The sequence below is a fragment of the Oxyura jamaicensis genome, chromosome 1 (genome assembly GCF_011077185.1).
Source record: "Oxyura jamaicensis isolate SHBP4307 breed ruddy duck chromosome 1, BPBGC_Ojam_1.0, whole genome shotgun sequence".
Taxonomy (NCBI): domain Eukaryota; kingdom Metazoa; phylum Chordata; class Aves; order Anseriformes; family Anatidae; genus Oxyura; species Oxyura jamaicensis.
In genome coordinates this window covers 188,281,201-188,301,863 of record NC_048893.1, presented here as the reverse complement: position 1 = coordinate 188,301,863, position 20,663 = coordinate 188,281,201, and the positions used below count along the sequence as shown (strand labels likewise).

Sequence of the window (20,663 nt, the reverse complement as noted above, 5' to 3'; positions counted from 1 at the left end):
TACATCAGGAAAGGATCTCTTTCAATCACTACCTTGGTACTGCCGCAGCTAGAGTGTTCAGGTTGTTTGTACCTTAGTTTCTTGAAAAAGACTCTTAAAAATAATTTTCCTTAAAATCACTCACACCAACAAATTTCCACCAGTGCTGACCCTGTTTGTTCTATCATTCAGGAGTGACAAGTATGAAGTCATACTGTCTTATCCAAGATTTCCACAAACAAGCCAACCTAACCAAAAAAGAAAAAAACAAACAAAACAAAAAAGACCACCACCACAGAAAACTCCAATATAGCACTACGGCTAACACATACTGAACTCCCCACACCTTTGCCCAATGCTTTTAAGGACCATATTACAATATGCAGGGGGATTCATATCTGGTAAAATTTGACACAGCTCTCCAAATTATATTGACATTGCTATTATCCACAAACGATATGTGCAGGAGAAAAACATATTTCCTAACAAACATCATAATCTTCAAAGCACTCTGGTACTTTGTAACTGGGATCATTTGATCTTTCCAACGTAGAAGTTAACCATTTTAATACATCCTACAGAAAGTCTCGATATTTAACAAAAGAGATACAAAATTAAGTTGGGTACCATTAAACTGTTCATCACTTGGGAGAAGCTCAGAAGACTGCTTTCTCTCCTGCTTCTTTCCTGTGTCTGATACTGCATATTAAGTGCATGTGCCTTCATATGAATGTAACCTTTTCAAAGCATCTACTAATATGAAAAAAAAAATAGTCTTACCCCATATCTCTCAGCTACAACTTCCTCAACATTTCGTTTCTCTCTCTCAGCCTGCTCCTTCATCCTTTGATATGATTTTCGTAACCAACTTAATCCAGCATCTTCTACCACCGTAACTAAAATATAAAACAATGAGAGATCATGGTTTTGTATTTCAGTAGTCACTCCTACTTAACATTTACTCTGTGCATGACATTATACCTTCACCGGAAGTTAATGTAAAAACTGAAAGGATGCAGAAGAAATATAGGAGGAATATAATAATGCAATTACATGTTTTCATAAGTCCATGCTGGTTGTACCTCTGTCATACCTCTGATTTAATTTAAGCTTCTACATTTTGTCATAGAACATAACATACAAGACAGGAGCAGCAAAAGAGAATCTGTGGCATTATTATTTATTTATTTTTACTGAAGTTAAAGGAACCTCTCATGGTCTTCACCTTCTGCGCCCATTCTTCAGCACACTCTTCTGTACAAACAGGTGCATTTTCATTCTCATCAAATTAACAAGTAACCCACTGTTTTTCATTTGAGAAGATAGCACAGGTCTTAACACTCAGGACACATACTCACCGATGCTTTTATAGATCGCTGATCTTTGCTACTCCTAAAAGTGGGCATGAGCCTAATGGTTTGCAGGACAGACTGCCCACAGGGAAAGGCTCCCAAAGAGAAATGTCAGGGGCCCTATTGTTCCCTGTCAACAGAATACAAGGACCCTTCTTAACTCAAAACTAATGTTTCATGACATTATGAAAAACATTTTTCTAGATAGTCTTACTGAAAATAGACAGGGTAACCCCAGAGTAAGGAAAGAAGGTTACAGAAATAATATTTTACGCAAACTGCATCTGTAATGTACTTTATTTTAATGTGACTCAGACTTCTGTAGTTGAGTCTCTTAAAACTATAATTTGTATAACAGAAAGAAAGGAACCAAATGAGATGACAAATATTTATCTTGTCTTGGTTAAATGCTGCTTCTTTCTTTTAATTAGTTCAAATTGAGGATTTCTATGAAGATATTGAAGGTTAAACCACTCAAGATTAAAAACCAGTGAAGAGAAGCTCCGCAAAACAACATAATATGATATTAACCCAATATTCATTACTGAATTTTCATTTATATTCTGCTTTATTCATAATCCTATTACATTAACATTAGCAAGAACTTGGTAGTAACCTGGAGACCACAGAGCTTATATAGAAATTTAAGATCATTAATGAAGTTGCTCTTTACCTTTTTTAACTGAAGTTGATTCACCCTCTGTTGGTGGCAGACCTGTACCACCATCTTTCCAATAGGGGTTGAGTTCTCTCTCAGAAAGCATAGCCTAAAACAGAAAGAATTTGAATGTGCGTATAACATATGGTTTGTATTTTCAAGAACATCTGATAAATTTTGTGACACTTCTGTGGGAATAGAACAGCTTACTCCTAACTTGTGCTGTCTAAAGAAAGGTAGAAATAAACATAGCTCTCCACCCTGAGTAAAAGCTCTCAAAAGACATGCTTACTTGGCACCTATGTTACACAAAGTTTTCCTGTTCAGCTTCATTGCCTGTGTAGCAGTAATATGTACCCTTGTCTGAAGGAGGGATATAGGGGCTCTTAGTTTTACCACAAGTTCTTGTTTTTCTTTCTCCAACTAGATTGTTTATTGTGATTCCGTCAGCTGACTTCTAAGGAAACAGGCAAGAAAGTCCACTGGAGAAAAGTCTGAATAGGCAATTCGTGCACCAATAAAATATTAAATTTGTCTATGTTGTATTTTCAACTCATCACCACCACCAGCATGCTATATACACCTGCTGTACATATTGCTTTGGGGATCAAATAAAGGACATGCATTGTAAAAAACACAGAAGTATAAACCTGCATGGAAAGCAAGTAGTTTGGTGGGAGAGGCTATAAAAATCATATTCTTCTAGGATCAAAAGTACATATAAACTGTCATTAACCATATAACACGTGCTGACATTCTGGTAATGGTCCTTCAATAGGTCAGAAAAAATGTTCTGCAGAATATTACCCTAAGAAAAATAAAAAGATTAATCCCTGCTCAAAATACAATAACTACAGTGCCATGGCACACAAGAACAGTACTCCAGGTCAGTCTAGTTCTGTTAATGATACTGTTAGAAAACCTAAGAGTAACAAAAAGCTGTGATCAGCCACTGTTTTCAGAACAGACCACACTGCATTTATAGAGCTGAATGAACAAATGAAGCAGCTAACAACTGTATGTAAATAGAACTAATTTAATAACTGCAATGCTTTCCCGAACTGTGCATCTACACACAGGAGGTTCAGAGTCCAACTACTGCATGAAAGGCACAGCAACTGTTCTGAATTATTTCTTCATGAAAAAACAGCCTCAGCACCTTATACTTTTACACAGAAACTTAGGTGAGCTTTTAACAGACCAAACAACAGTGCACCTTTCACACACAACATGGGGAAGAAGAACAGACCAACAGTCTGTAACTAAACAAAACATCTCAGAAGCACTTCAAACATTACAGAACTTAGTACTTACTAAGCTGGCTTCCTTCTTACCCATAAGGCAACTAAGGACTTTTCTTCACAAGATAACCCTGCTGTATGAATCCTTCCCATCCCAAACAGAACAAATATCTGATCAACTTAATAGAATCATTATCATACAGAATATCAGGCATTAATTTAAATAATTTAATAACATAGAAACCTATGTATGTGAACCATTCTATTATTAATAATGTAGTAAAAATGTAGCAAATATTGGTATATTAATTCCTCCTACCTGTTCAATTTCTTGAGCTTTCTGTCGTTTCAGTATTTTTTCTTTCTCTCTTTCACTTTTGCAAGATGCTAGTGGCACAGTTTTCAAAGACACAAAGTCTAAATTCATCCATTCTTCTCTCTTAAAAAAAAAAAAAAAGTAATAAGTAGTAGTAAAGTAAAATTAATTCAACCTAATACACAAAGAATCAGTGTTTGTACTTCCAAAAAAAAAATCCAACCAGTGCAACTGATGTCAAAAGCTACTGACAGTAAACAACGTAGGTTTTACTAATACACATGAAATATTTTGATGAAAAGCAAATGTGATTTTAACAACTTCAGTCTTTTAATATTCATGTATTCAAGCATGATTTCATATCTTTCTGTAATTTGAAATAACTCTTCCCAATGTATTTATGACACTAGTAATATGAAAACCATATAGACAGTTTATTTTTAGCTTAAATGAACTCTGTACATCTAGACCAGTTCCTTTTCCATCATTATAGAATTCAACTTGGCTGCTTTTGTCTTCATGAACTCCTACATCTCTTCAAGCATATACAAAGCTTGCCATCTGTCAGTGAGCATAGTTCATACCTGGGATATCTGGGCACCTAACAGCACCCTCAAATTAAACAGGTGTTCATCTAAATTCTGTGAATTGTACCCACAATAGCAGTTAGATGCATTTACAAAACCTAAATGAGATTGAGGGCATTTTAAAAATAAGGACTACTGTCTACAGAACAGCAGCATATAAACCACCTATTCAAACACTTGTTTATACACACAAGCCTCCAAAGAAAGCAGTGACATACACATTATTAACAACTACTATGCAAAAACAAGGATTTGGAACACTTCTACGTATACTATAGAACTTAAATGACAAGTCTACACCTATTTTGAAACATGTCCTTGCAGATGCTTCTTCATGCCTCTTCATTAAAGTTCAAGTCTGAGTTGTCAATCTGAACAGATGCTGTATGGTACTACTTCTCCATTGCTCAGAAATGATGTTAGACCACAGAACACAGAGTTTTGAAGGTGAAACGTAACATTCCACTTCTCAGATCTCCTCTAAGAAAGAGAGGGAACTAAAAAATAATCTATCTTCAAGTGATTCAATAGTTTCTACACCTGCATTACTAAACTATGTGGATCAACAGACACAGATCTGCAAGGGACATCTGAAGGTCATGGGGTCCCACCCCTGCCCAAGCAGGGACACCCGGAGCAGGCTGCCCAGGACCACGTCCAGGCGGCTTTTGGAGATCCCCAAGGAGGAGACCCCACAGCCTCTCTGGGCAGCCTGTGCCAGGGCTCCGTCACCCGCCCAGCACAGAAGTGCTGCCTGGTGCTCAGAGGGAGCCTCCTGGGTGCCCGGCTGTGCCCATGTCCTCCTGTCCTGGCACCGAGCACCACTGAGCAGAGCCTGACTCCAAATGCTTCTATGTGTATGAAATGGGTTTACATGCTCCAAAACTGTTCTATGAAGTGATCCAAAACACAAAAGGTAGAAATGACATGGAAATTCACTCCTCACTCAAAAGTAGATATGCCCAGAATGTACAGGGCAAGTCACTTTACATGAGAAATGCTTTGCAAAAATAGTTGCTTTACAGCATAAATTATCATGACATACGTAAGGATTTATATTTTGTTATTACATCATTTTTTAAAAAATGATTCAGAGAGACTTTTTATTTCTCTTAACAACATACACAACTGCAGAATGAGAAACAAGAATAGAATTAGTCACTAAACACAAAATCATAATTTTCACAGAAATTAAAGCATCACAACACTACATTTATGCAGCTAAGATCAAAACAGTACAACTTTGTTAACGAGAATAAATGGTGCTTACTGGGCACAGAATGCACCTAGGGAAATCAAGAGGCCTTGATTCCATTATTATTGGTGGTAAAAAGTTCTGCATCTCCCTTCCTTATATCTGTACCACTGTAGTTACTGTAGAAGCAAGAATTCATTCAACTGTAGAACAGAGACCTAAATTATGCAGAAAAAGTTGCATCTCTAGTCAATATCTTTAAGTTGACTTTTTTGAGAAAATCAGGCTGCGTTCATAGAGCTTGATAACAGGATGAAAGGAACTGGTACTAGACAACTGCAAGTGTAGTACCTTGTTAAATACTACCTAACAATTAAATAGAGAAGCCTTCCATTGAATGAAATGTAACATTTACCCAGGTAAACACAAACATCTGTCTATCAAATAGTTTTTGTTCAATACATTGCAAAAGAACTGTCAAGAAACCTAAGCACATTTCACATTTGATCATGCTGAATCTATTTCTGGAATAGTTATCGATGGCTCACCTGCAAGGAGGGTCCTTTCACAGCATCTGATTCCTTGTTGACCTTCCAAGCCTTTTCTGTGTTATCTGACTGTGACACATTTGACTCAACCCATTCAACTGAAGAATCCTAAATACAGAATTTAATATGAAGAAGAGTATCTTAAGATACATTGATAAAATTTATAATACTTATCAAGTATATAACTAGCCAAACTTGATGCTGATTGCTAAGCATTACTAATGTAATAGTTTATTATTTTAAAATATTGATAATAAAAATTAGTTTTAATTGCCCCACAAGGAAATTGTTCCTTTACGATCAAAACATACTGCTAGACTTCATGAGCACATCACAGTTTGTAACACTAGTTCAGACCAGCAGTTAACTAGCAGCATAATCTAAAGCTAAAACCATCAAAACAAACCCAGTAACAAATATTGTCATGGCATTATGAAAGCAAAATTTAAAAAGTCTATGTTCATTAATATGTTTTATTATAAAAAAGTAAACCAGTAACACAGGTAAATCTAAACCAGTAATTTAAAGCTCTTTACATGCTATCTTCTCTCATTTTCCTACCTGACCTCCTACACTTGCAAACCATGCACTGCGATTTCACACTTGAAGCAAAGAGCACTCCATTGAATAGAATTTCTTTGCTATTTATATGAACCTGTTATCAGAATAAGAGGCTCTGGATCAAAGGAACCAGGACAGTGCTGTATCCTGGGACTCACTGATGCGATCTGAGTTTTGATGACTCCCACTGTAAATGCGGGACATTTGCAGCTTACTTCCCATACTTAAAGCATAGTTGAATTCTGATTGTCTGTCCCTGGAAAATAAATCTCCTCATACTGCACATTCATTCACTTAGTAAAGCAGGTTCTCTGAAAAGAACAATTACACTGCTACTGGACTTGCACCAAAACACTGGTAAGGACGTTTTACACAACGTGGCCAGAAAGCAGCACCCTGATTGGTAATGCAGTCTCTGTACTGTTTTGCCAGATGCAAAATCTGTACCGTCTACAGATGCAAATGCACAAGCCTGAGCCTTCCTTTGGACAAGTGTACAACTCCCAGCTGAACATCCATGGAAAAAGGCAGCAGTAATTCATGCTTCAAATCAAAGTCAAACGTGCAATTTTAGACGCATTGTTCTATCACGTACCACTGACTGCAGAGAATTATGAATTTTTCCACTCTAACCTAAAGTCCCCAAAAATCAAGATACTTTTCCCCACATTTTCTCTGCTGAAAAACTGTAAATCCATTATTTCCTAATAAGCGAATTGAACATTTTGAAGTTCAGAGGCACTCACAGCATCTTCTGAATTGATTAAATATTTGGGATATTAAAGAGAGAAACTTTGCCACAGTTTTTCCGAACAGAGTCAGCCTTAGTATTTTTAACCATCTATACCCATGGAGAATAAAAAGGTGCAGGTTTTTAAAGTATCATTTGAAGCACTTTAAAGTTTGTTACTTACTGAAGAGCTATCACTGAAGTCATCCTTCTTTTCAGATTTTTGTTTTTTACTTTTCTTCTTTTCTTTCTTAGATTTTTTTGAATGCTTATCCTTTTTCTTTTTTTTCTGCACAGAATGTTCCTACAAGTAAACGTTTGTAAATGAGATTCAGTAAACCAAATCGCCCACACACAAGAGAAACAATCACAACTTACTTACCAAACCACCCTGAGAAAGGTAAAACACTGCTGGTCATGGCTACATTTTATTTCTACTACCCTCTCTCTTCACCTTGGGGTGGAAGGGAGCGGGGGGGAATATGCTACGCCTCACATCCATAACCAACTCTCCCCCCAGCAGTACCTTTTTCACTGGAACTAAGGCACTACAATTCCACATACAAGATCATCTACATTATGTTTGTTTCAGTCAAATCTATTTCCTCAGGAATGACTTCAACAATGCGTGTGCCCTTTGTTGAAGTACCTGTACAAGTTTCTAAACTAATACTTAAGGATGTGATACCCAGATGATTCCATTACAGCTTCTGCTGTGAATTACCACACATGGGCTTACTACCAAGCCTTGAGTCCTCCAGAATTCTTCCCTATTCTCGGCTGGTACTGCTTGCTCATTTGCATGTGGTAGAAATTAAAGCTGGAACTGAACAACTAGACTTTTTTCCTCTGAGTAAATTTCCACTTAAAATAAGCTAATTTTGAAGCATAAGGAATTCAGAAGCTGGGAGGTTTTCTCTTATCACCTTTAAGCCCTCAAAGCTTCCTGTTCATGTGGACATGTTGCAAAGCTAACAACACAATTCAATGATGTACAGTTGCATCACCTTTTCCAGTTGTTCCACCCGTTCATTCACATCAGGAAGCATCCACGTATCTTCACCTCGCAGATGTTTTTTCAGCTTGCGCCTCTCCTCCTTCTCATAATTAATTTTGGCCTAAGACAAATAGAGAAGAAAGATAACCAAATGGAGTTCAGTAGCATTAAGTACAGACACCTTTGTAAGCCACGCTGACACAATCACACACAGTTTTAAGGACCGTACTTGAGAATTTCTCCTTTCAGAGGACAGCAATAAAAATACTTTAGGATTATGTTTTAGCTGAGTTTCTCATTTAACATATTATGCACGCTCCTTCCTCAAGCTACAGCTTCGCAGCTCCTCCAGCACTGATCTCCTTCTATCACGCTCAGTATGTGAGACAACAACATTCAACTTCCGTTCTTAATTCAGCGAAATCTTCTGTTCTTACAGCCTTCGTGAACTGCATACAATATGTATACGATACAGTGGACTTACCTTCTGACTTTCTACTTCAAAAAACTACCTGGGCAATTACACCACTGCCAAGCACAGCTCACTCTCTATTAATTTTAAGAGTAACCACTAGCAAGCCTATCTTTGTGCACATTCAACCTTAGAAATATCTCAGCCAGGTGCAAAATTGGGACTGCAGAAGTGCAGGCTCTCAAGAAGCAAAGTATTGGCACTCTAGGCTGCCAGATGTTCTACCCCTTCTGGTTATGGAGAGAAAAACAGGAATATTTTACTACTGCTTCTGAAAAATTAGTAATCACTGTAGCTTCAACTCCTGAAAAGGATTCCTATAAACTATATGGATGAAATAAGGACCCTTCCAGCCACTGAAGTTTCCTCTACTGCATTCAGCAGAAGCCTGGTTTTCACAAACAAGTTCCCTCAAACATAATTTGCCATTATGAAAACTGTTTATCCCAAAATGCAATCATCACACTTGATTAAGCAGGAAAAAAATTATATTATTACAACTGTACTTCTGCAGTGTTTTCAACTGCTTGAGATAAACCATGCAAGTTTTACTAAAGTCAAAGCAAAAGCTGAAAGTGGAGTTTGGTTTTCTTCCTGAGTCACCAAGTTTTACCAGACAGCCTTTGCAATGGTAAGCCAGGAGACTGCACACAAGGGTGACAACGTTACATAGTGGGAAGCGACTGTGTCCTTTCACACATTACAAAAGTATCAAAGCATAAAATCATTCTCTAGACCCTTTTCTGTTTCCTCTTCAAGTCTTCCTCCTGAGCATCATTCACTATTCTCCTTCCTGTATTTCCTCCCCTGGCACCCTCCCAAGCCCATCTCTCCTTCACATTTCAGATGTTTTCGTTTTAATTTGGAGCTGGAGAGGGGGTCCCTTTCAATTAGCGCTCTCATTTATTTTCCATTACTTCTTCACATTTGCTGTTGTTTTTTTCCTGTGTTTCAGACTCTTACCCTCCTCTGTAATAAAAAGCATATTTTAAATGAAATTACTCTTTCCCTCATGTTGCAAAATGTTCAAATACACCTTGAGTTAAATGAAGCTAACGTTACAAATAAGGTACAAAGGAAACTTTTACCCTTTTGATGAGATCTACAAATAAAAAATAAAAAAAAATAAAAAAATAAATAAAAAAAAAAAAACGGGCAGTATTTATGCAAAGGAGATACGTGATCCTAATAAAAGTGGCTGATCACAGCTTTGGCTGAAGTACACAAATCCATATTCAGGACACAGAACGACTTGAGATCAGCATTAAGCTGCAGACTGCTGTCTCCCGAATTCTGGCTGGAACAGGCTTGTGCGACATGAGTCTGTAGTGGCAATACCACCGGACTGCTAAAAAGAGGGAGGCACAAAAGCAGCAGCCTAAAGTTGGTTCTTCTTACACCGAGATACCATAGAAGATTCGTTAAAATATCCATACTCAAAATAAAAGGCAAATATGCCTAGCCATTTAGAAAGGCTCCAGAAGTTACCTTTTCACCTGAATTATCAATTTAACACCCAGCTAGAAAGCCAGAAGCAACAACCTCTGATCCTTCCAATCTCTAAAAACTATTTATCTCCCTCTACCATCAAATTACAATATTTATTTTTATAGCTGGTGAATGTTTTCCCCTCACAGCACACCCCTAATTATTTAAAGTGTCACCAGGGAGGAGGAGGGGATTTGTCTGCATTACTTTATTAGCTCCAAACGTCCTTCCTATTCCACTTGCCTTTTATAATCAATCACGCAGGGCTTACTAGCATCCATTTTTTCTTCCTTTTCTACATTTTGCAATTAAGGCCACTGCCAGCCTTATTCTATGCTATGAAAGCCAACTAATAGTTTCACAGCTCTCAACCCAAGGAAGTTCAAGCCTTTTTTTCAAATGAAAGTTCATTAATACAATTTATCCTTTCACCTTTATAGACAAGCACTTAACATTTGGTACATTTTAAGTTGCCACCACAACAACATTTCTAAGCTTCCTTCTGGGGGCTGGAACTAGATGATCTTTAAGGCCCCTTCCAACCCAAACCATTTTATAATTCTCCATAAATAGAGGATGTCTCAGTTTTGAAATAACTCCACTGCCAAGTAACGTATTAATTCTGCAAGTGGCAGAGCGCACCAAACGCAGAGGACCGCTAAAAGCAACTAGCTATAAAGAAGGGCCAGCATCATACTTCATTACATACTTCTGCGGTACCCTAATAAAGTTGCTTGGTCCCATTTGCAGCAGGCACGAGGTGAAGTCTAATGCTGGCAAAGCTCTCTGCGAGGTCTGTTGGTGTCATATAAGCAATCATAGAGCACTAGGTTAATGCTGCCTGCCAAGGCAGCACAGCAAATTCTTTGCAGCCTTTACCACATGCAGGCCAAAGGATCTTGGATTTCACAGTCCCATCTGAGAGAGGAAGGAAATCAAGTTCAGGGAAATTGCTTTCTAGTTTTCATTACAGAGCTGAGGCAGGTCATGAGTCCCGGCCTGCAGGGCTGCTAACCACAGTAATTGCTGTGTGAAGTAAAAAGCTCGTTCCTAACAGCCTGTAACGCACTGGAGACAAAACACCAAAAGCTGCAAAATTACAGCACGTCACTCCAGGAAGCAGCAGAAAGGATCAAACGCACTGCCAGTCTGTAGGTCACCCAATAATTAGGTGTTGCCACAGGACGGTACCTCAAGGACATCTAGAAGTGGGTATGCCTCACCTAGGGCTCACTCCCACAGCACACCAAAACCCTGACCACCAACACCCTTTCCCGACTCTGTTTACCATTTCAGCTCTCACCAAGGCCACTGAAAGCTCTCCACACCATGACAGAGAACATGCAGTTTCCCATCTTTCAGTGTGGCCAACCTCCAGCATTTCAGGGTAAGATGACAAACACCACCACACAACAGGTAACTTCTTCATTCAAAAGAAGGAAAAAAATCACTTTTCCTCCAAGTAACAATCAGAAGTTCCGCAGCACACCACCAGATCAGTACAGCATGACAGAGACAAGCAACAAAGAAACCAAGCTGCTCTCACGGCCAGCTGCCATGGCTCCACTCCCACACCTCCCTCCACGCTCCCATCCCAAAGTTCCCACTATTTTTCTTCCATTTCCCTGCCTTTTGCTGTACTCTGGCCTCAGGGGGAAGCCACTTCAGGAACTACCCCGACAGAAAATGCATCCCACCAAGAGCAGGGTACAGCTTCGGGCACATCAAGCTTCCAAGCTGGCCCTCGGGCAAGGTCTTGAAGGCTACCAGTTTCCATGCAAGGAAGAAGAAAAAAGGTGTGCACTTTGGGTCATGGGAGGAAGGAGTGTGGAAAAACTCCTTTTGGCAACAGCTTTCTGTGAGACAAGTTCAAAAGAGAAAACACCTAGCCCAGTCCTTAAGGCATCAAAATGAGGCACTCAAAATCTGAACACTGAACTTCAATTCCTGATTTCAGATCTATCTCCTGTCCTACCATACAATTGGTCCCACCCATTTGCCACTTCTGATATTAAGTTATCAGAAAGGTTGCTGTGGCCGGTGTTGCTCTCCCAACTTGCCCCGCTGCAAAGCTCAGGGCTGGAAGGGCCTGGTTACGCGAGTGCACATCTCCAGGGAGTCCTTCCTACCATCCTGATGCTCCTGCACCAGTTCTCCACCTGAACACACCAATTTTCATGAACGCTTACTGCTTTTCCTACTCTAAATATTCTGATTATACTTACACCTGTGAAGCTTTAGCAAGGAGGACATGCAAAAGGGCTTAGCTTCCACCCCAAGCTGCCAAAGCAGAGCTGTGCCAGGCTGCTGCTGGTAACCTCCACCTGCTCCAGGTGGAAACATCACTGCTCTCTGCCATCTCCACCTGCCAAAGGGTGCACAAGACAGATCACTGATAAGATTTAAAACACATAAGGTTATTGTGATCGGTAATCATTACAGAACAGAGTTTAAAGAAGAGGCTAGAGAACTCACAGCCAAGAGCACCCAAAATGAAGGACTTGCAGAGCCTAACAGTGAAGGCAGCAGCAGGGCTCTGAATGACTTTACTATTCAACCAGAGGCACTGCTTGCAAAAATGCTTACTGAGGTGGTTTATAAGTCTGAAAGCCTTCTGTGAAAAGGCAGTATTCCTTTCTCACTGTTGTTACTCTTCTAATTTTATTCAAAAAAATGTACCACTGATGTGCTAATTCCCTTTGGAAGAGTGTCGGGGATGTAGCGCTCCATCATGGACTCAGAGGGCAAGAGCAAGGAAGGGGAGCTCAGTGTTATTGCACAGAAGCAGCTTCCAACAAATAATACCTTTATAACCTGGAACAGTGAGATGCTCTCCTACTAATTTCCACCTTACAAGAAGCTCCTTTAATTTTCTGTTAGAAACTGAAGTTTTGGATGTGGCCCTAGCATTCCAGCACCTCTGCAAATCCTAGTCATCGGAACAACCCAGCAGCTTTTCTGAGGAAATACCTAACCGTACCTCAGGAGAACATGCTGATTTCACAGCTCATCTGGAGGTCAAAGACCGTTCTGTGATATTGCTACTTTTTTATTATTTATTTTAGGCTGTATTTTCAAAGAAAATAAATAAAAAATGTTAAATAAAAATAAATGTAGAATTCTGAGTCAAAAGCAAACACTTCCCTAATTATATTGGATTGTATATCTCAAAATTTCTTCAGAAATCTAAAGGAGTAAAACTAAAACACACCATTTCTTGTTGGTGCCATAAACCTGTTTCAAATAATCATTTCATTTATTTTGTTTCATGAACATCTTATTTGTTTAAAATACTGAGTTCTCATTTACTTACACGCCTTTTTTTTAATCCCTCTGTATTGCTACCAAGAGAAACTTGCAATCTCTCAGCCATCCCTAATGATTAAAAGACAATTTCTGCATAAGCAATGGCCAAATCACATCAGCCTTAGAGACCAATGAGTGAAAGACTCGAGGTCCAATTCACAGAGCTGTAAACGCTGAAAGACAAAAATACCCGGAGTAGCTCAGATTCAGGGGCTAATTCCAAATTGAATTACTGCCAGTATTTACAAAAAAAATATATGTATTCGCATCTAGGAAAAGTACATATCCCTGCACTTACCCAAACATCTGTCAAATTATCTTCTCCTTCTAAACTCACAAACTGAAACAGTAGTGTCATGAACACATCATACTCATCAAAACAAGATGCTATTTCTGCAGCTTGATAACAATTTGCATGTCAACACTTAATTATTTGATTACTGATCATTATCCATAAACATTACCAGCTGCTGGGGTTTGAGCAATGCAGTTGGGAGGACAGACTACACAAATAAAAGATACATTTCCAAAATTTAAAAGAGAAATCTCAGTCAATGGGCTGGTTTGACTTTCATAAGAAGCAGGACAAAATCAAAACCAGCAAAACCAGGAAAGTGTAATTGGAAAAAAAAAAAAAAAAAAGTCAGCAAGAGCAACTTCTTCTGGTCAGCTTGTTTTAAAATTAAAAGAATAAAAGAAAATAATCAATTCTACTTCTACAATTGCTTCAAAAATTGTAATATATTTAAATCTCCTGACATTTGTGGATGTGCCATTTGCAAATAGAAAAGGGTGAGCTGATCCCAGCATCTCCTTGTGAGCTCAGTGATTTTGGCAGAATTGCTTCTGAAGATACAGTAGAGTTCCCTTGGACTCCTCACTGTCCTAGCTATCAAGAAAAGGATGGTATTGGTGACCAGAGTTAAAGGTTTCCTCTTCCTCATTGCCCCAGCTACGTTCTCTATAGAACAGAAGACAGACTAAAATTTTTCAGTATTTTATAATCACAAACTGAGTAATTACATTTATAATATTTATATTTACAAATACTGGTTATATTTTATAATTAAGATGAGTCAGTTGAACATCTCATCTTTCAGAAACAGAACTGAAGTGCTTATGTTCATGTCCATAAACCTCTAAGATTACTAGGCGTGAATACTCAAAGACATATGCAGCTTCCCAATTACCTTTCCCAAAACAAACAGCAGGAGCTTCCAAGACTGCAACCACCAAATAAACGCCCTGAGAACATTAGCCACAAGCTAAAAAGTCACTGCTATTCTACCACCCTGCCACACAGCACTCCCAACCTCCACCTGGCCTCCTGCTCCTTTTTTTAAGCCACACATACTGCAGTAAGTCTGTCAAGCTAAGTCCCTCTCTTTATTGCCTTCACGAGCAAGAGGGTCAAAGCACACCAAGATGAAGTCCTGCAGTAGTTTCCTCCCAATTCTGTTCTGCTCCTACAGCAACATGCATAATCAGATTAATCTAAGTAAAGCAGAGAAAGGCAACACATTTAAAATATTAATCAGTGCTCCCCTGCCAATATTATCAATTATGTACACATTAATAGATGGATTAACATGTTTAGGAGTTCATAAAACCAGAAATACTTTGTTTTCTACAAATGAGGACTGTTTACCTTCCCCAATAAGAGAAGGAAAACCACACCACCGGTTTGTCATTTGCAATTTTTCCTGCCTAAAACTTCAGGCAGAGTACCACTGAGTTCTGTTAATTTGTCTCTCTCCTGCTTGCTTCTTTTCTGAGCAGACAGTGAAAAGAAAAAGATTTTAATACCTGCTAATGGGGAGGAAAAAAAAAAAGAAAAAACTGCTTTTAGCATCATTCAAAAGGGAGTTTATTAAGAAAGTTCAAAAAAAAAAAAAAAAGAGTTAAATCCACTGAGTATTGGCTATTGCTAGATGTAATGTGTAATGATTTCCTTTGTTCTTCGCTCCTAATAATCTCTAGCACTTCAATAGCTTTTGAATGAGCAATTATACAGCACCTTTATAGATCAATATTTTTCCCAGTTATTACTTCTGAGTGATAAAAATTAATTGTGAGCATTGTTGTATACAGAAAATTAGAGTTGCCTTACTCTCACCTACATTTAGGAAGTGGAGAGATGAAATTCAATCAGTCAATGCTATCCTGAAATATCCTTCTGGAGCACAAGTCCTAAGAGGAGCGGCTGAGGGCACTCGGGTTGTTTAGCCTAAAGAAGAGGAGGCTCAGAAGAGACCTTATTGCTCTCTACAACTACCTGAAAGGAAGGTGTGAGGAGCTGGGGGTCGGCTTCTTCTCACAGGTAACAAGTGACAGGACTAGAGGGAATGGCCTCAAGTTGTGCCAGGGGAGGTTGAGGTTGGAAATGAGGAGACATTTCTTCTCAGGGTTTAATGAGTGTATGATTCTATCAAATCTTTCTGCAATTCTTTGTTGCGTATTTTTTGTTAACAAAAGGCAAGAGTATTTCCTCCACTGAAGTCATGATTTGGAACACAAGATTGATACCTTAAGTGGTACAGAAATAGAGAAGTTGAATTTGTGCATTTGGTTGTATTTAGCACGGCAAAAAAAAATTTGGGGGCCCTTTTTTTTTTTTTTTTTTTTTTTAATATTTCCACCTAGGAATAAAAAAGATGGCCAAAGCTCATCTGGAGCTCTATCTGGCTACTGCCGTTAAAGATAACAAAAAAAAACAAAAAATAAAAAAACTTAGTTACAAGGGATGAGGAAAAGGCTGAGGTGCTTAACGCCTTCTTTGCCTCAGTCTTACCAGCAAGACCAGTTTTCTCTGGACGCCCAGTACCCTGAGCTGGTGGAAGGGAATGGGAAGCAGGATGTGGCCCTCGCAATCCACGAGGAAATGGTTGGCGACCTGCTACAGCACTTAGATGTACGCAAGTCGATGGGGCCAGATGGGATCCACCCGAGGGTACTGTGAGAACTGGTGGTAGAGCTGGCCAAGCTGCTATCCATCATTTATCAGCAGTCCTGGCTATCGGGGGAGGTCCCAGTTGACTGGCGGCTAGCAAATGTGACACCCATCTACAAGAAGGGCTGCAAGGTAGACCCAGGGAACTATAGGCCTGTTAGTTTAACATCAGTGCCAGGGAAGCTCATGGAGCAGATTATCTTGAGTGTCATCACGCAGCACTTGCAGGGCAAGCAGGCGATCAGGCCCAGTCAGCATGGGTTTATGAAAGGCAGGTCCTGCTTGACGAATCTGACCTCCTTCTATGACAAAGTGACGCACTTACTGGATGAGGGAAAGGCTGTGGATGTGGTCTACCTTGATTTCAGTAAGGCTTTTGACACAGTTTTCCACAACATTCTCCTCAAGAAACTGGCTATTCATGGCTTGGACAGGCGTACACTTCGTTGGGTTAAAAACTGGCTGGGTAGCCGGGCTCAAAGAGCTGTGGTGAATGGAGTCAAATCCAGTTGGTCACTAGTGGAGTCCCCCAGGGCTCGGTACTGGGACCTGTCCTCTTTAACATCTTCATCGATGATCTGGATGAGGGGATCGAGTGCACCCTCAGCAAGTTTGCAGACGACACCAAGTTAGGTGCGTGTGTCGATCTGCTCGGGGGTAGGAAGGCTCTGCAGGAGGATCTGGATAGGTTGGACCGATGGGCCGAGGCCAACGGTATGAAGTTCAACAAGACCAAGTGCCGGGTCCTGCACCTGGGGCCCAACAACCCCAAACAGAGTTACAGGTTGGGAGATGTTTGGTTAGAAAGCTGCGTGGCAGAGAAGGACCTGGGAGTATTGGCTGACAGTCAGCTGAATATGAGCCAGCAGTGTGCTCAGGTGGCCAAGAAGGCCAACAGCATCCTGGCTTGCATAAGAAACAGCATGGCCAGCAGGTCCAGGGAAGTGATTGTCCCCCTGTACTCGACTCTGGTGAGGCCGCACCTCGAGTACTGTGTTCAGTTTTGGGCCCCTCGCTACAAGAAGGACATGGAGGTGCTCGAGCGAGTTCAGAGAAGGGCTACGAAGCTGGTGAAGGGTCTGGAGAACAAGTCCTACGAGGAGCAGCTGAGGGAGCTGGGACTGTTCAGCCTGGAGAAAAAGCGGCTCAGGGGTGACCTTATCACACTCTACAGATACCTGAAAGGAGGCTGTAGCGAGGTGGGGGTTGGTCTATTCTCCCACGTGCCTGGTGACAGGACGAGGGGGAATGGGCTTAAGTTGCGCCGGAGGAGGTTTAGGTTGGATATTAGGACGAAATTCTTTACTGAAAGGGTTGTTAGGCATTGGAATGGGCTGCCCAGGGAAGTGGTGGAGTCACCATCCCTGGAGGTCTTTAAAAGACGTTTAGATGTAGAGCTTAGGGATATGGTTTAGTGGAGGACTTGTTAGTGTTAGGTCAGAGGTGGGACTCGGTGATCTTGGAGGTCTCTTCCAACCTAGATGATTCTGTGATTCTGTAAAATGTATTTGTGGCATTTTAAAAACAAGCTGAATAATACAATACTGTTTCTTTGTTGAATTGAAGAAAAAAATAATGAAATTTGACGTAGCATATCTTGTAATATAGCACAACTTACTGGTAAGAAAAGAAAATAAATTCAGATTTTGTTCCAACCTTAAAATCTCAAAATCAGATTTTCTATTATTCTTCAGCAAGGCTGATGAGCAGCATCTAAAACCTAGAGAAACATGTCAACTTTTAGAGTTAGGACCCATGAAGCTACATCTACATTACCATCAATGACCTCTTGAGACATATCCCAAGAGCAAGAATCACAGCCCTTACAGCCAAAATGTTGTGCTTTCTAGGACCAGCTCAGCCTCTGCCAAAGCCACCTTTGTCCCTTACCCCCAACCTCTGTGTGAGTATGAGCCCTCATCACCAGCTTCAGCCTTCTCTCCATAGGAGCAGCTTTAGTTTCACTGCCACAGTGTTTCACTACTGCAACCAAACCTTTCTCAGCTTTACTATGTCTCCTGAATTTAGAGTTAGTTTAGTGATGACAGGTTAAATACAAATTGGATGAGTTTTCCACAGATTGCAGCATATTTAATATCACAATCCAGTTACTACAAAAACATCACGGAAATGTTTAATGCTGTACCTCTTACTCAGAGTCAACAGTATTTGAGAGATATTTAGAAGACGTAAACGGCCATCCACGGACATTTGGAAAGACTAAGTTATGTAAAAGTGTTTAAACAACACCCTCACAGAACAAGAACACTTCTATTCGTGTTACACTGCTGATGGAAGTAGAAGCAAAGAAAAAGAGAGAAAAATTATTATTTGATATTGATTAACTACCCTAACAATGTCTGACAGTGTTAAACTGTTTCTATAAAGAGAGCTGCACGTTCCCAAACAGCTTGCTGTATGAGAAGAGGTAAAGCAGGATAACGGTACCCTACCTAAGTTTCACTTTCTTTAAGAATATTTTGTGGACATCCAAGAGTTTGAACCAGGCAAGGGAGCACTCCTAACAGCATTGTTACACAGCGATTTAAACACAGCAGAAAGTGCAAAAGACACACTAATAACAAAAAAAAAAACACTTCTGCAGGAAAATATGATTTATCACTAAGTGAAAGGCCATTCCCTCCAGCTGCTGGTAAGAAGGGAGGAACATACAGGGCAGAATTGTACCAGAGCTGTGCAGTCACAGAAGGGAAGCCCTGCTGCTTAGGAACAGCTCCCTGCTAGCTCGGGGAGACACCCACGCTACCTAAACCCCCCCCCCCCCCCCCCGCCTTCTGCTTTGAGAAGTGGGGAAAGACATCAGCACAAGGCCAGTCAGGCCATTTTGCCACTGCTCCAGAAACACCTTTGTCTGGTCGGGTTCGTCTGCTGCTGACTTCAGCCTTCCTTCTCTGCCAAGCCTGTCATCACCACCTCACACTCCTCCCACATCCTGCCCTCCTCTTACACTTAGCTTTCTGTGCAGTTATCCCCTTAAACTTGTGTAGTTATCTCCTTAGACTTCATGACGAGCCACGTTTTTGTACAAGTGCGTGATTTACAATTTTACCGCTTGCTCTGCCTACAAGTCACAAAACAAGGATCAGCAGCCAAACACTGTGCAGGCAGACTTTGAATAAAACACACGGGTATCAGGTCAGGCCTCCAAGTCAGGGCAACTCCAGAAAAGCAGCCGTGAGAGGGATGCTGCGGCTGGGAGGCCCAGCAGGAGCCCTCCTGCTCCCCCAAGGCCTTCTTGTCCTGCTCCTTCTGCCCGAGCTCTGGCTGCAGCGTGGCTGCCATGGCACAGCCCCGGCCCCTCGGCATGGGCCGAGCTGCTGCCTGGTATCTCAGGGGAAGGAAGGGCTGAGAGCCCTGGCAGGTTAGCCCGGAAGAGAGAAGGCTCATAGGATCCCATGAAACCACACGCACACCCGAGCGGAAGGCGTAAAGCACGCAGAGGCGGGCTCTCGGCGGCGCCTTACGGCCGGCCCAGCCCCACCACCCAGCACAACCCTCCCGAAACCACTCGGCGGCCGGCCCCTGCCCGTACCCCGCTCCCCCCGGGCTCCCCGCGGCTCCTCCACCCGCCCCCAGCCCGGGGCCGAGAGACTGGATGTTCCCCCCGGGGCCGGGCCGCCCACCTCCGCCAGCAGCTCCTCCCGCTGCCGCCGCCGTTGCTCCTTGAGCGCCGCCAGGCTCGCCTCGCTCTGCCAGCCCGACGCCATTTCGGGCCCCCGCCGAGTCGGGCCGGGCGGGAGGCGGGCACTGTGCGGCGGAACGGGAACCGGGCAACCGCGGGGCCCCGCCCGGCGATGGAGCGGAGCAGCGCCTCGCACGGGTCAGACCCGGGCTCGCAGCGCAGCGCCTGAGCCCCACGGCGGGGGAGGGAGCACGGGACCTGCAGGAGTCAGGTCCTGAACCCTGCTGGCCTTCAGGCGTGGCACGTTCAGGTGGTCTCTTCTCCGCCGCTCCTTCTCGGTCCCTCTCTGCCCCTACTCCCCGTGGGGTCCCTCCCACGGGATGCCGTCCTTCCCCAACTGAGCCTGCGGGGGCTGCCCACAGGCTGCAGCTCTTCAGGAACTGCTCCCACACGGCTCCGTCCCACGGGGTCCATCCCCCAGGAGCAAACTGCTCCAGCACGGGTCCCTCACGGGCGGCAGCTCCCCCCAGACCCCCTGCTCCTGCGTGGGCTCCTCTCCACGGGCTGCAGCTCCGGCCCGGGGCCTGCTCCTGCGGGGGCTCTCCATGGGCCGCAGCCTCCTCCAGGCCACATCCACCTG

General features: G+C 41.8%; 1 protein-coding gene across 1 annotated transcript in view; it reads right to left on the bottom strand.

Moving 5' to 3' along the window:
- Window positions 1-20,167, bottom strand: part of CWF19L2 (CWF19 like cell cycle control factor 2) — a 71,787-nt gene extending 51,620 nt beyond the window's left edge. Inside the window, exons 1-7 of the mRNA XM_035327452.1 lie at window positions 20,025-20,167; window positions 8,175-8,285; window positions 7,352-7,471; window positions 5,877-5,984; window positions 3,550-3,669; window positions 2,005-2,098; window positions 760-875 (exon numbers count right to left, since the gene is read on the bottom strand). Coding sequence (XP_035183343.1) covers window positions 760-875; window positions 2,005-2,098; window positions 3,550-3,669; window positions 5,877-5,984; window positions 7,352-7,471; window positions 8,175-8,285; window positions 20,025-20,108 — 753 coding nt within the window. The 5' untranslated portion in view covers window positions 20,109-20,167. The remainder of the gene's footprint in view (window positions 1-759; window positions 876-2,004; window positions 2,099-3,549; window positions 3,670-5,876; window positions 5,985-7,351; window positions 7,472-8,174; window positions 8,286-20,024) is intronic.
- Between the last annotated feature and the right edge of the window lie 496 nt (window positions 20,168-20,663).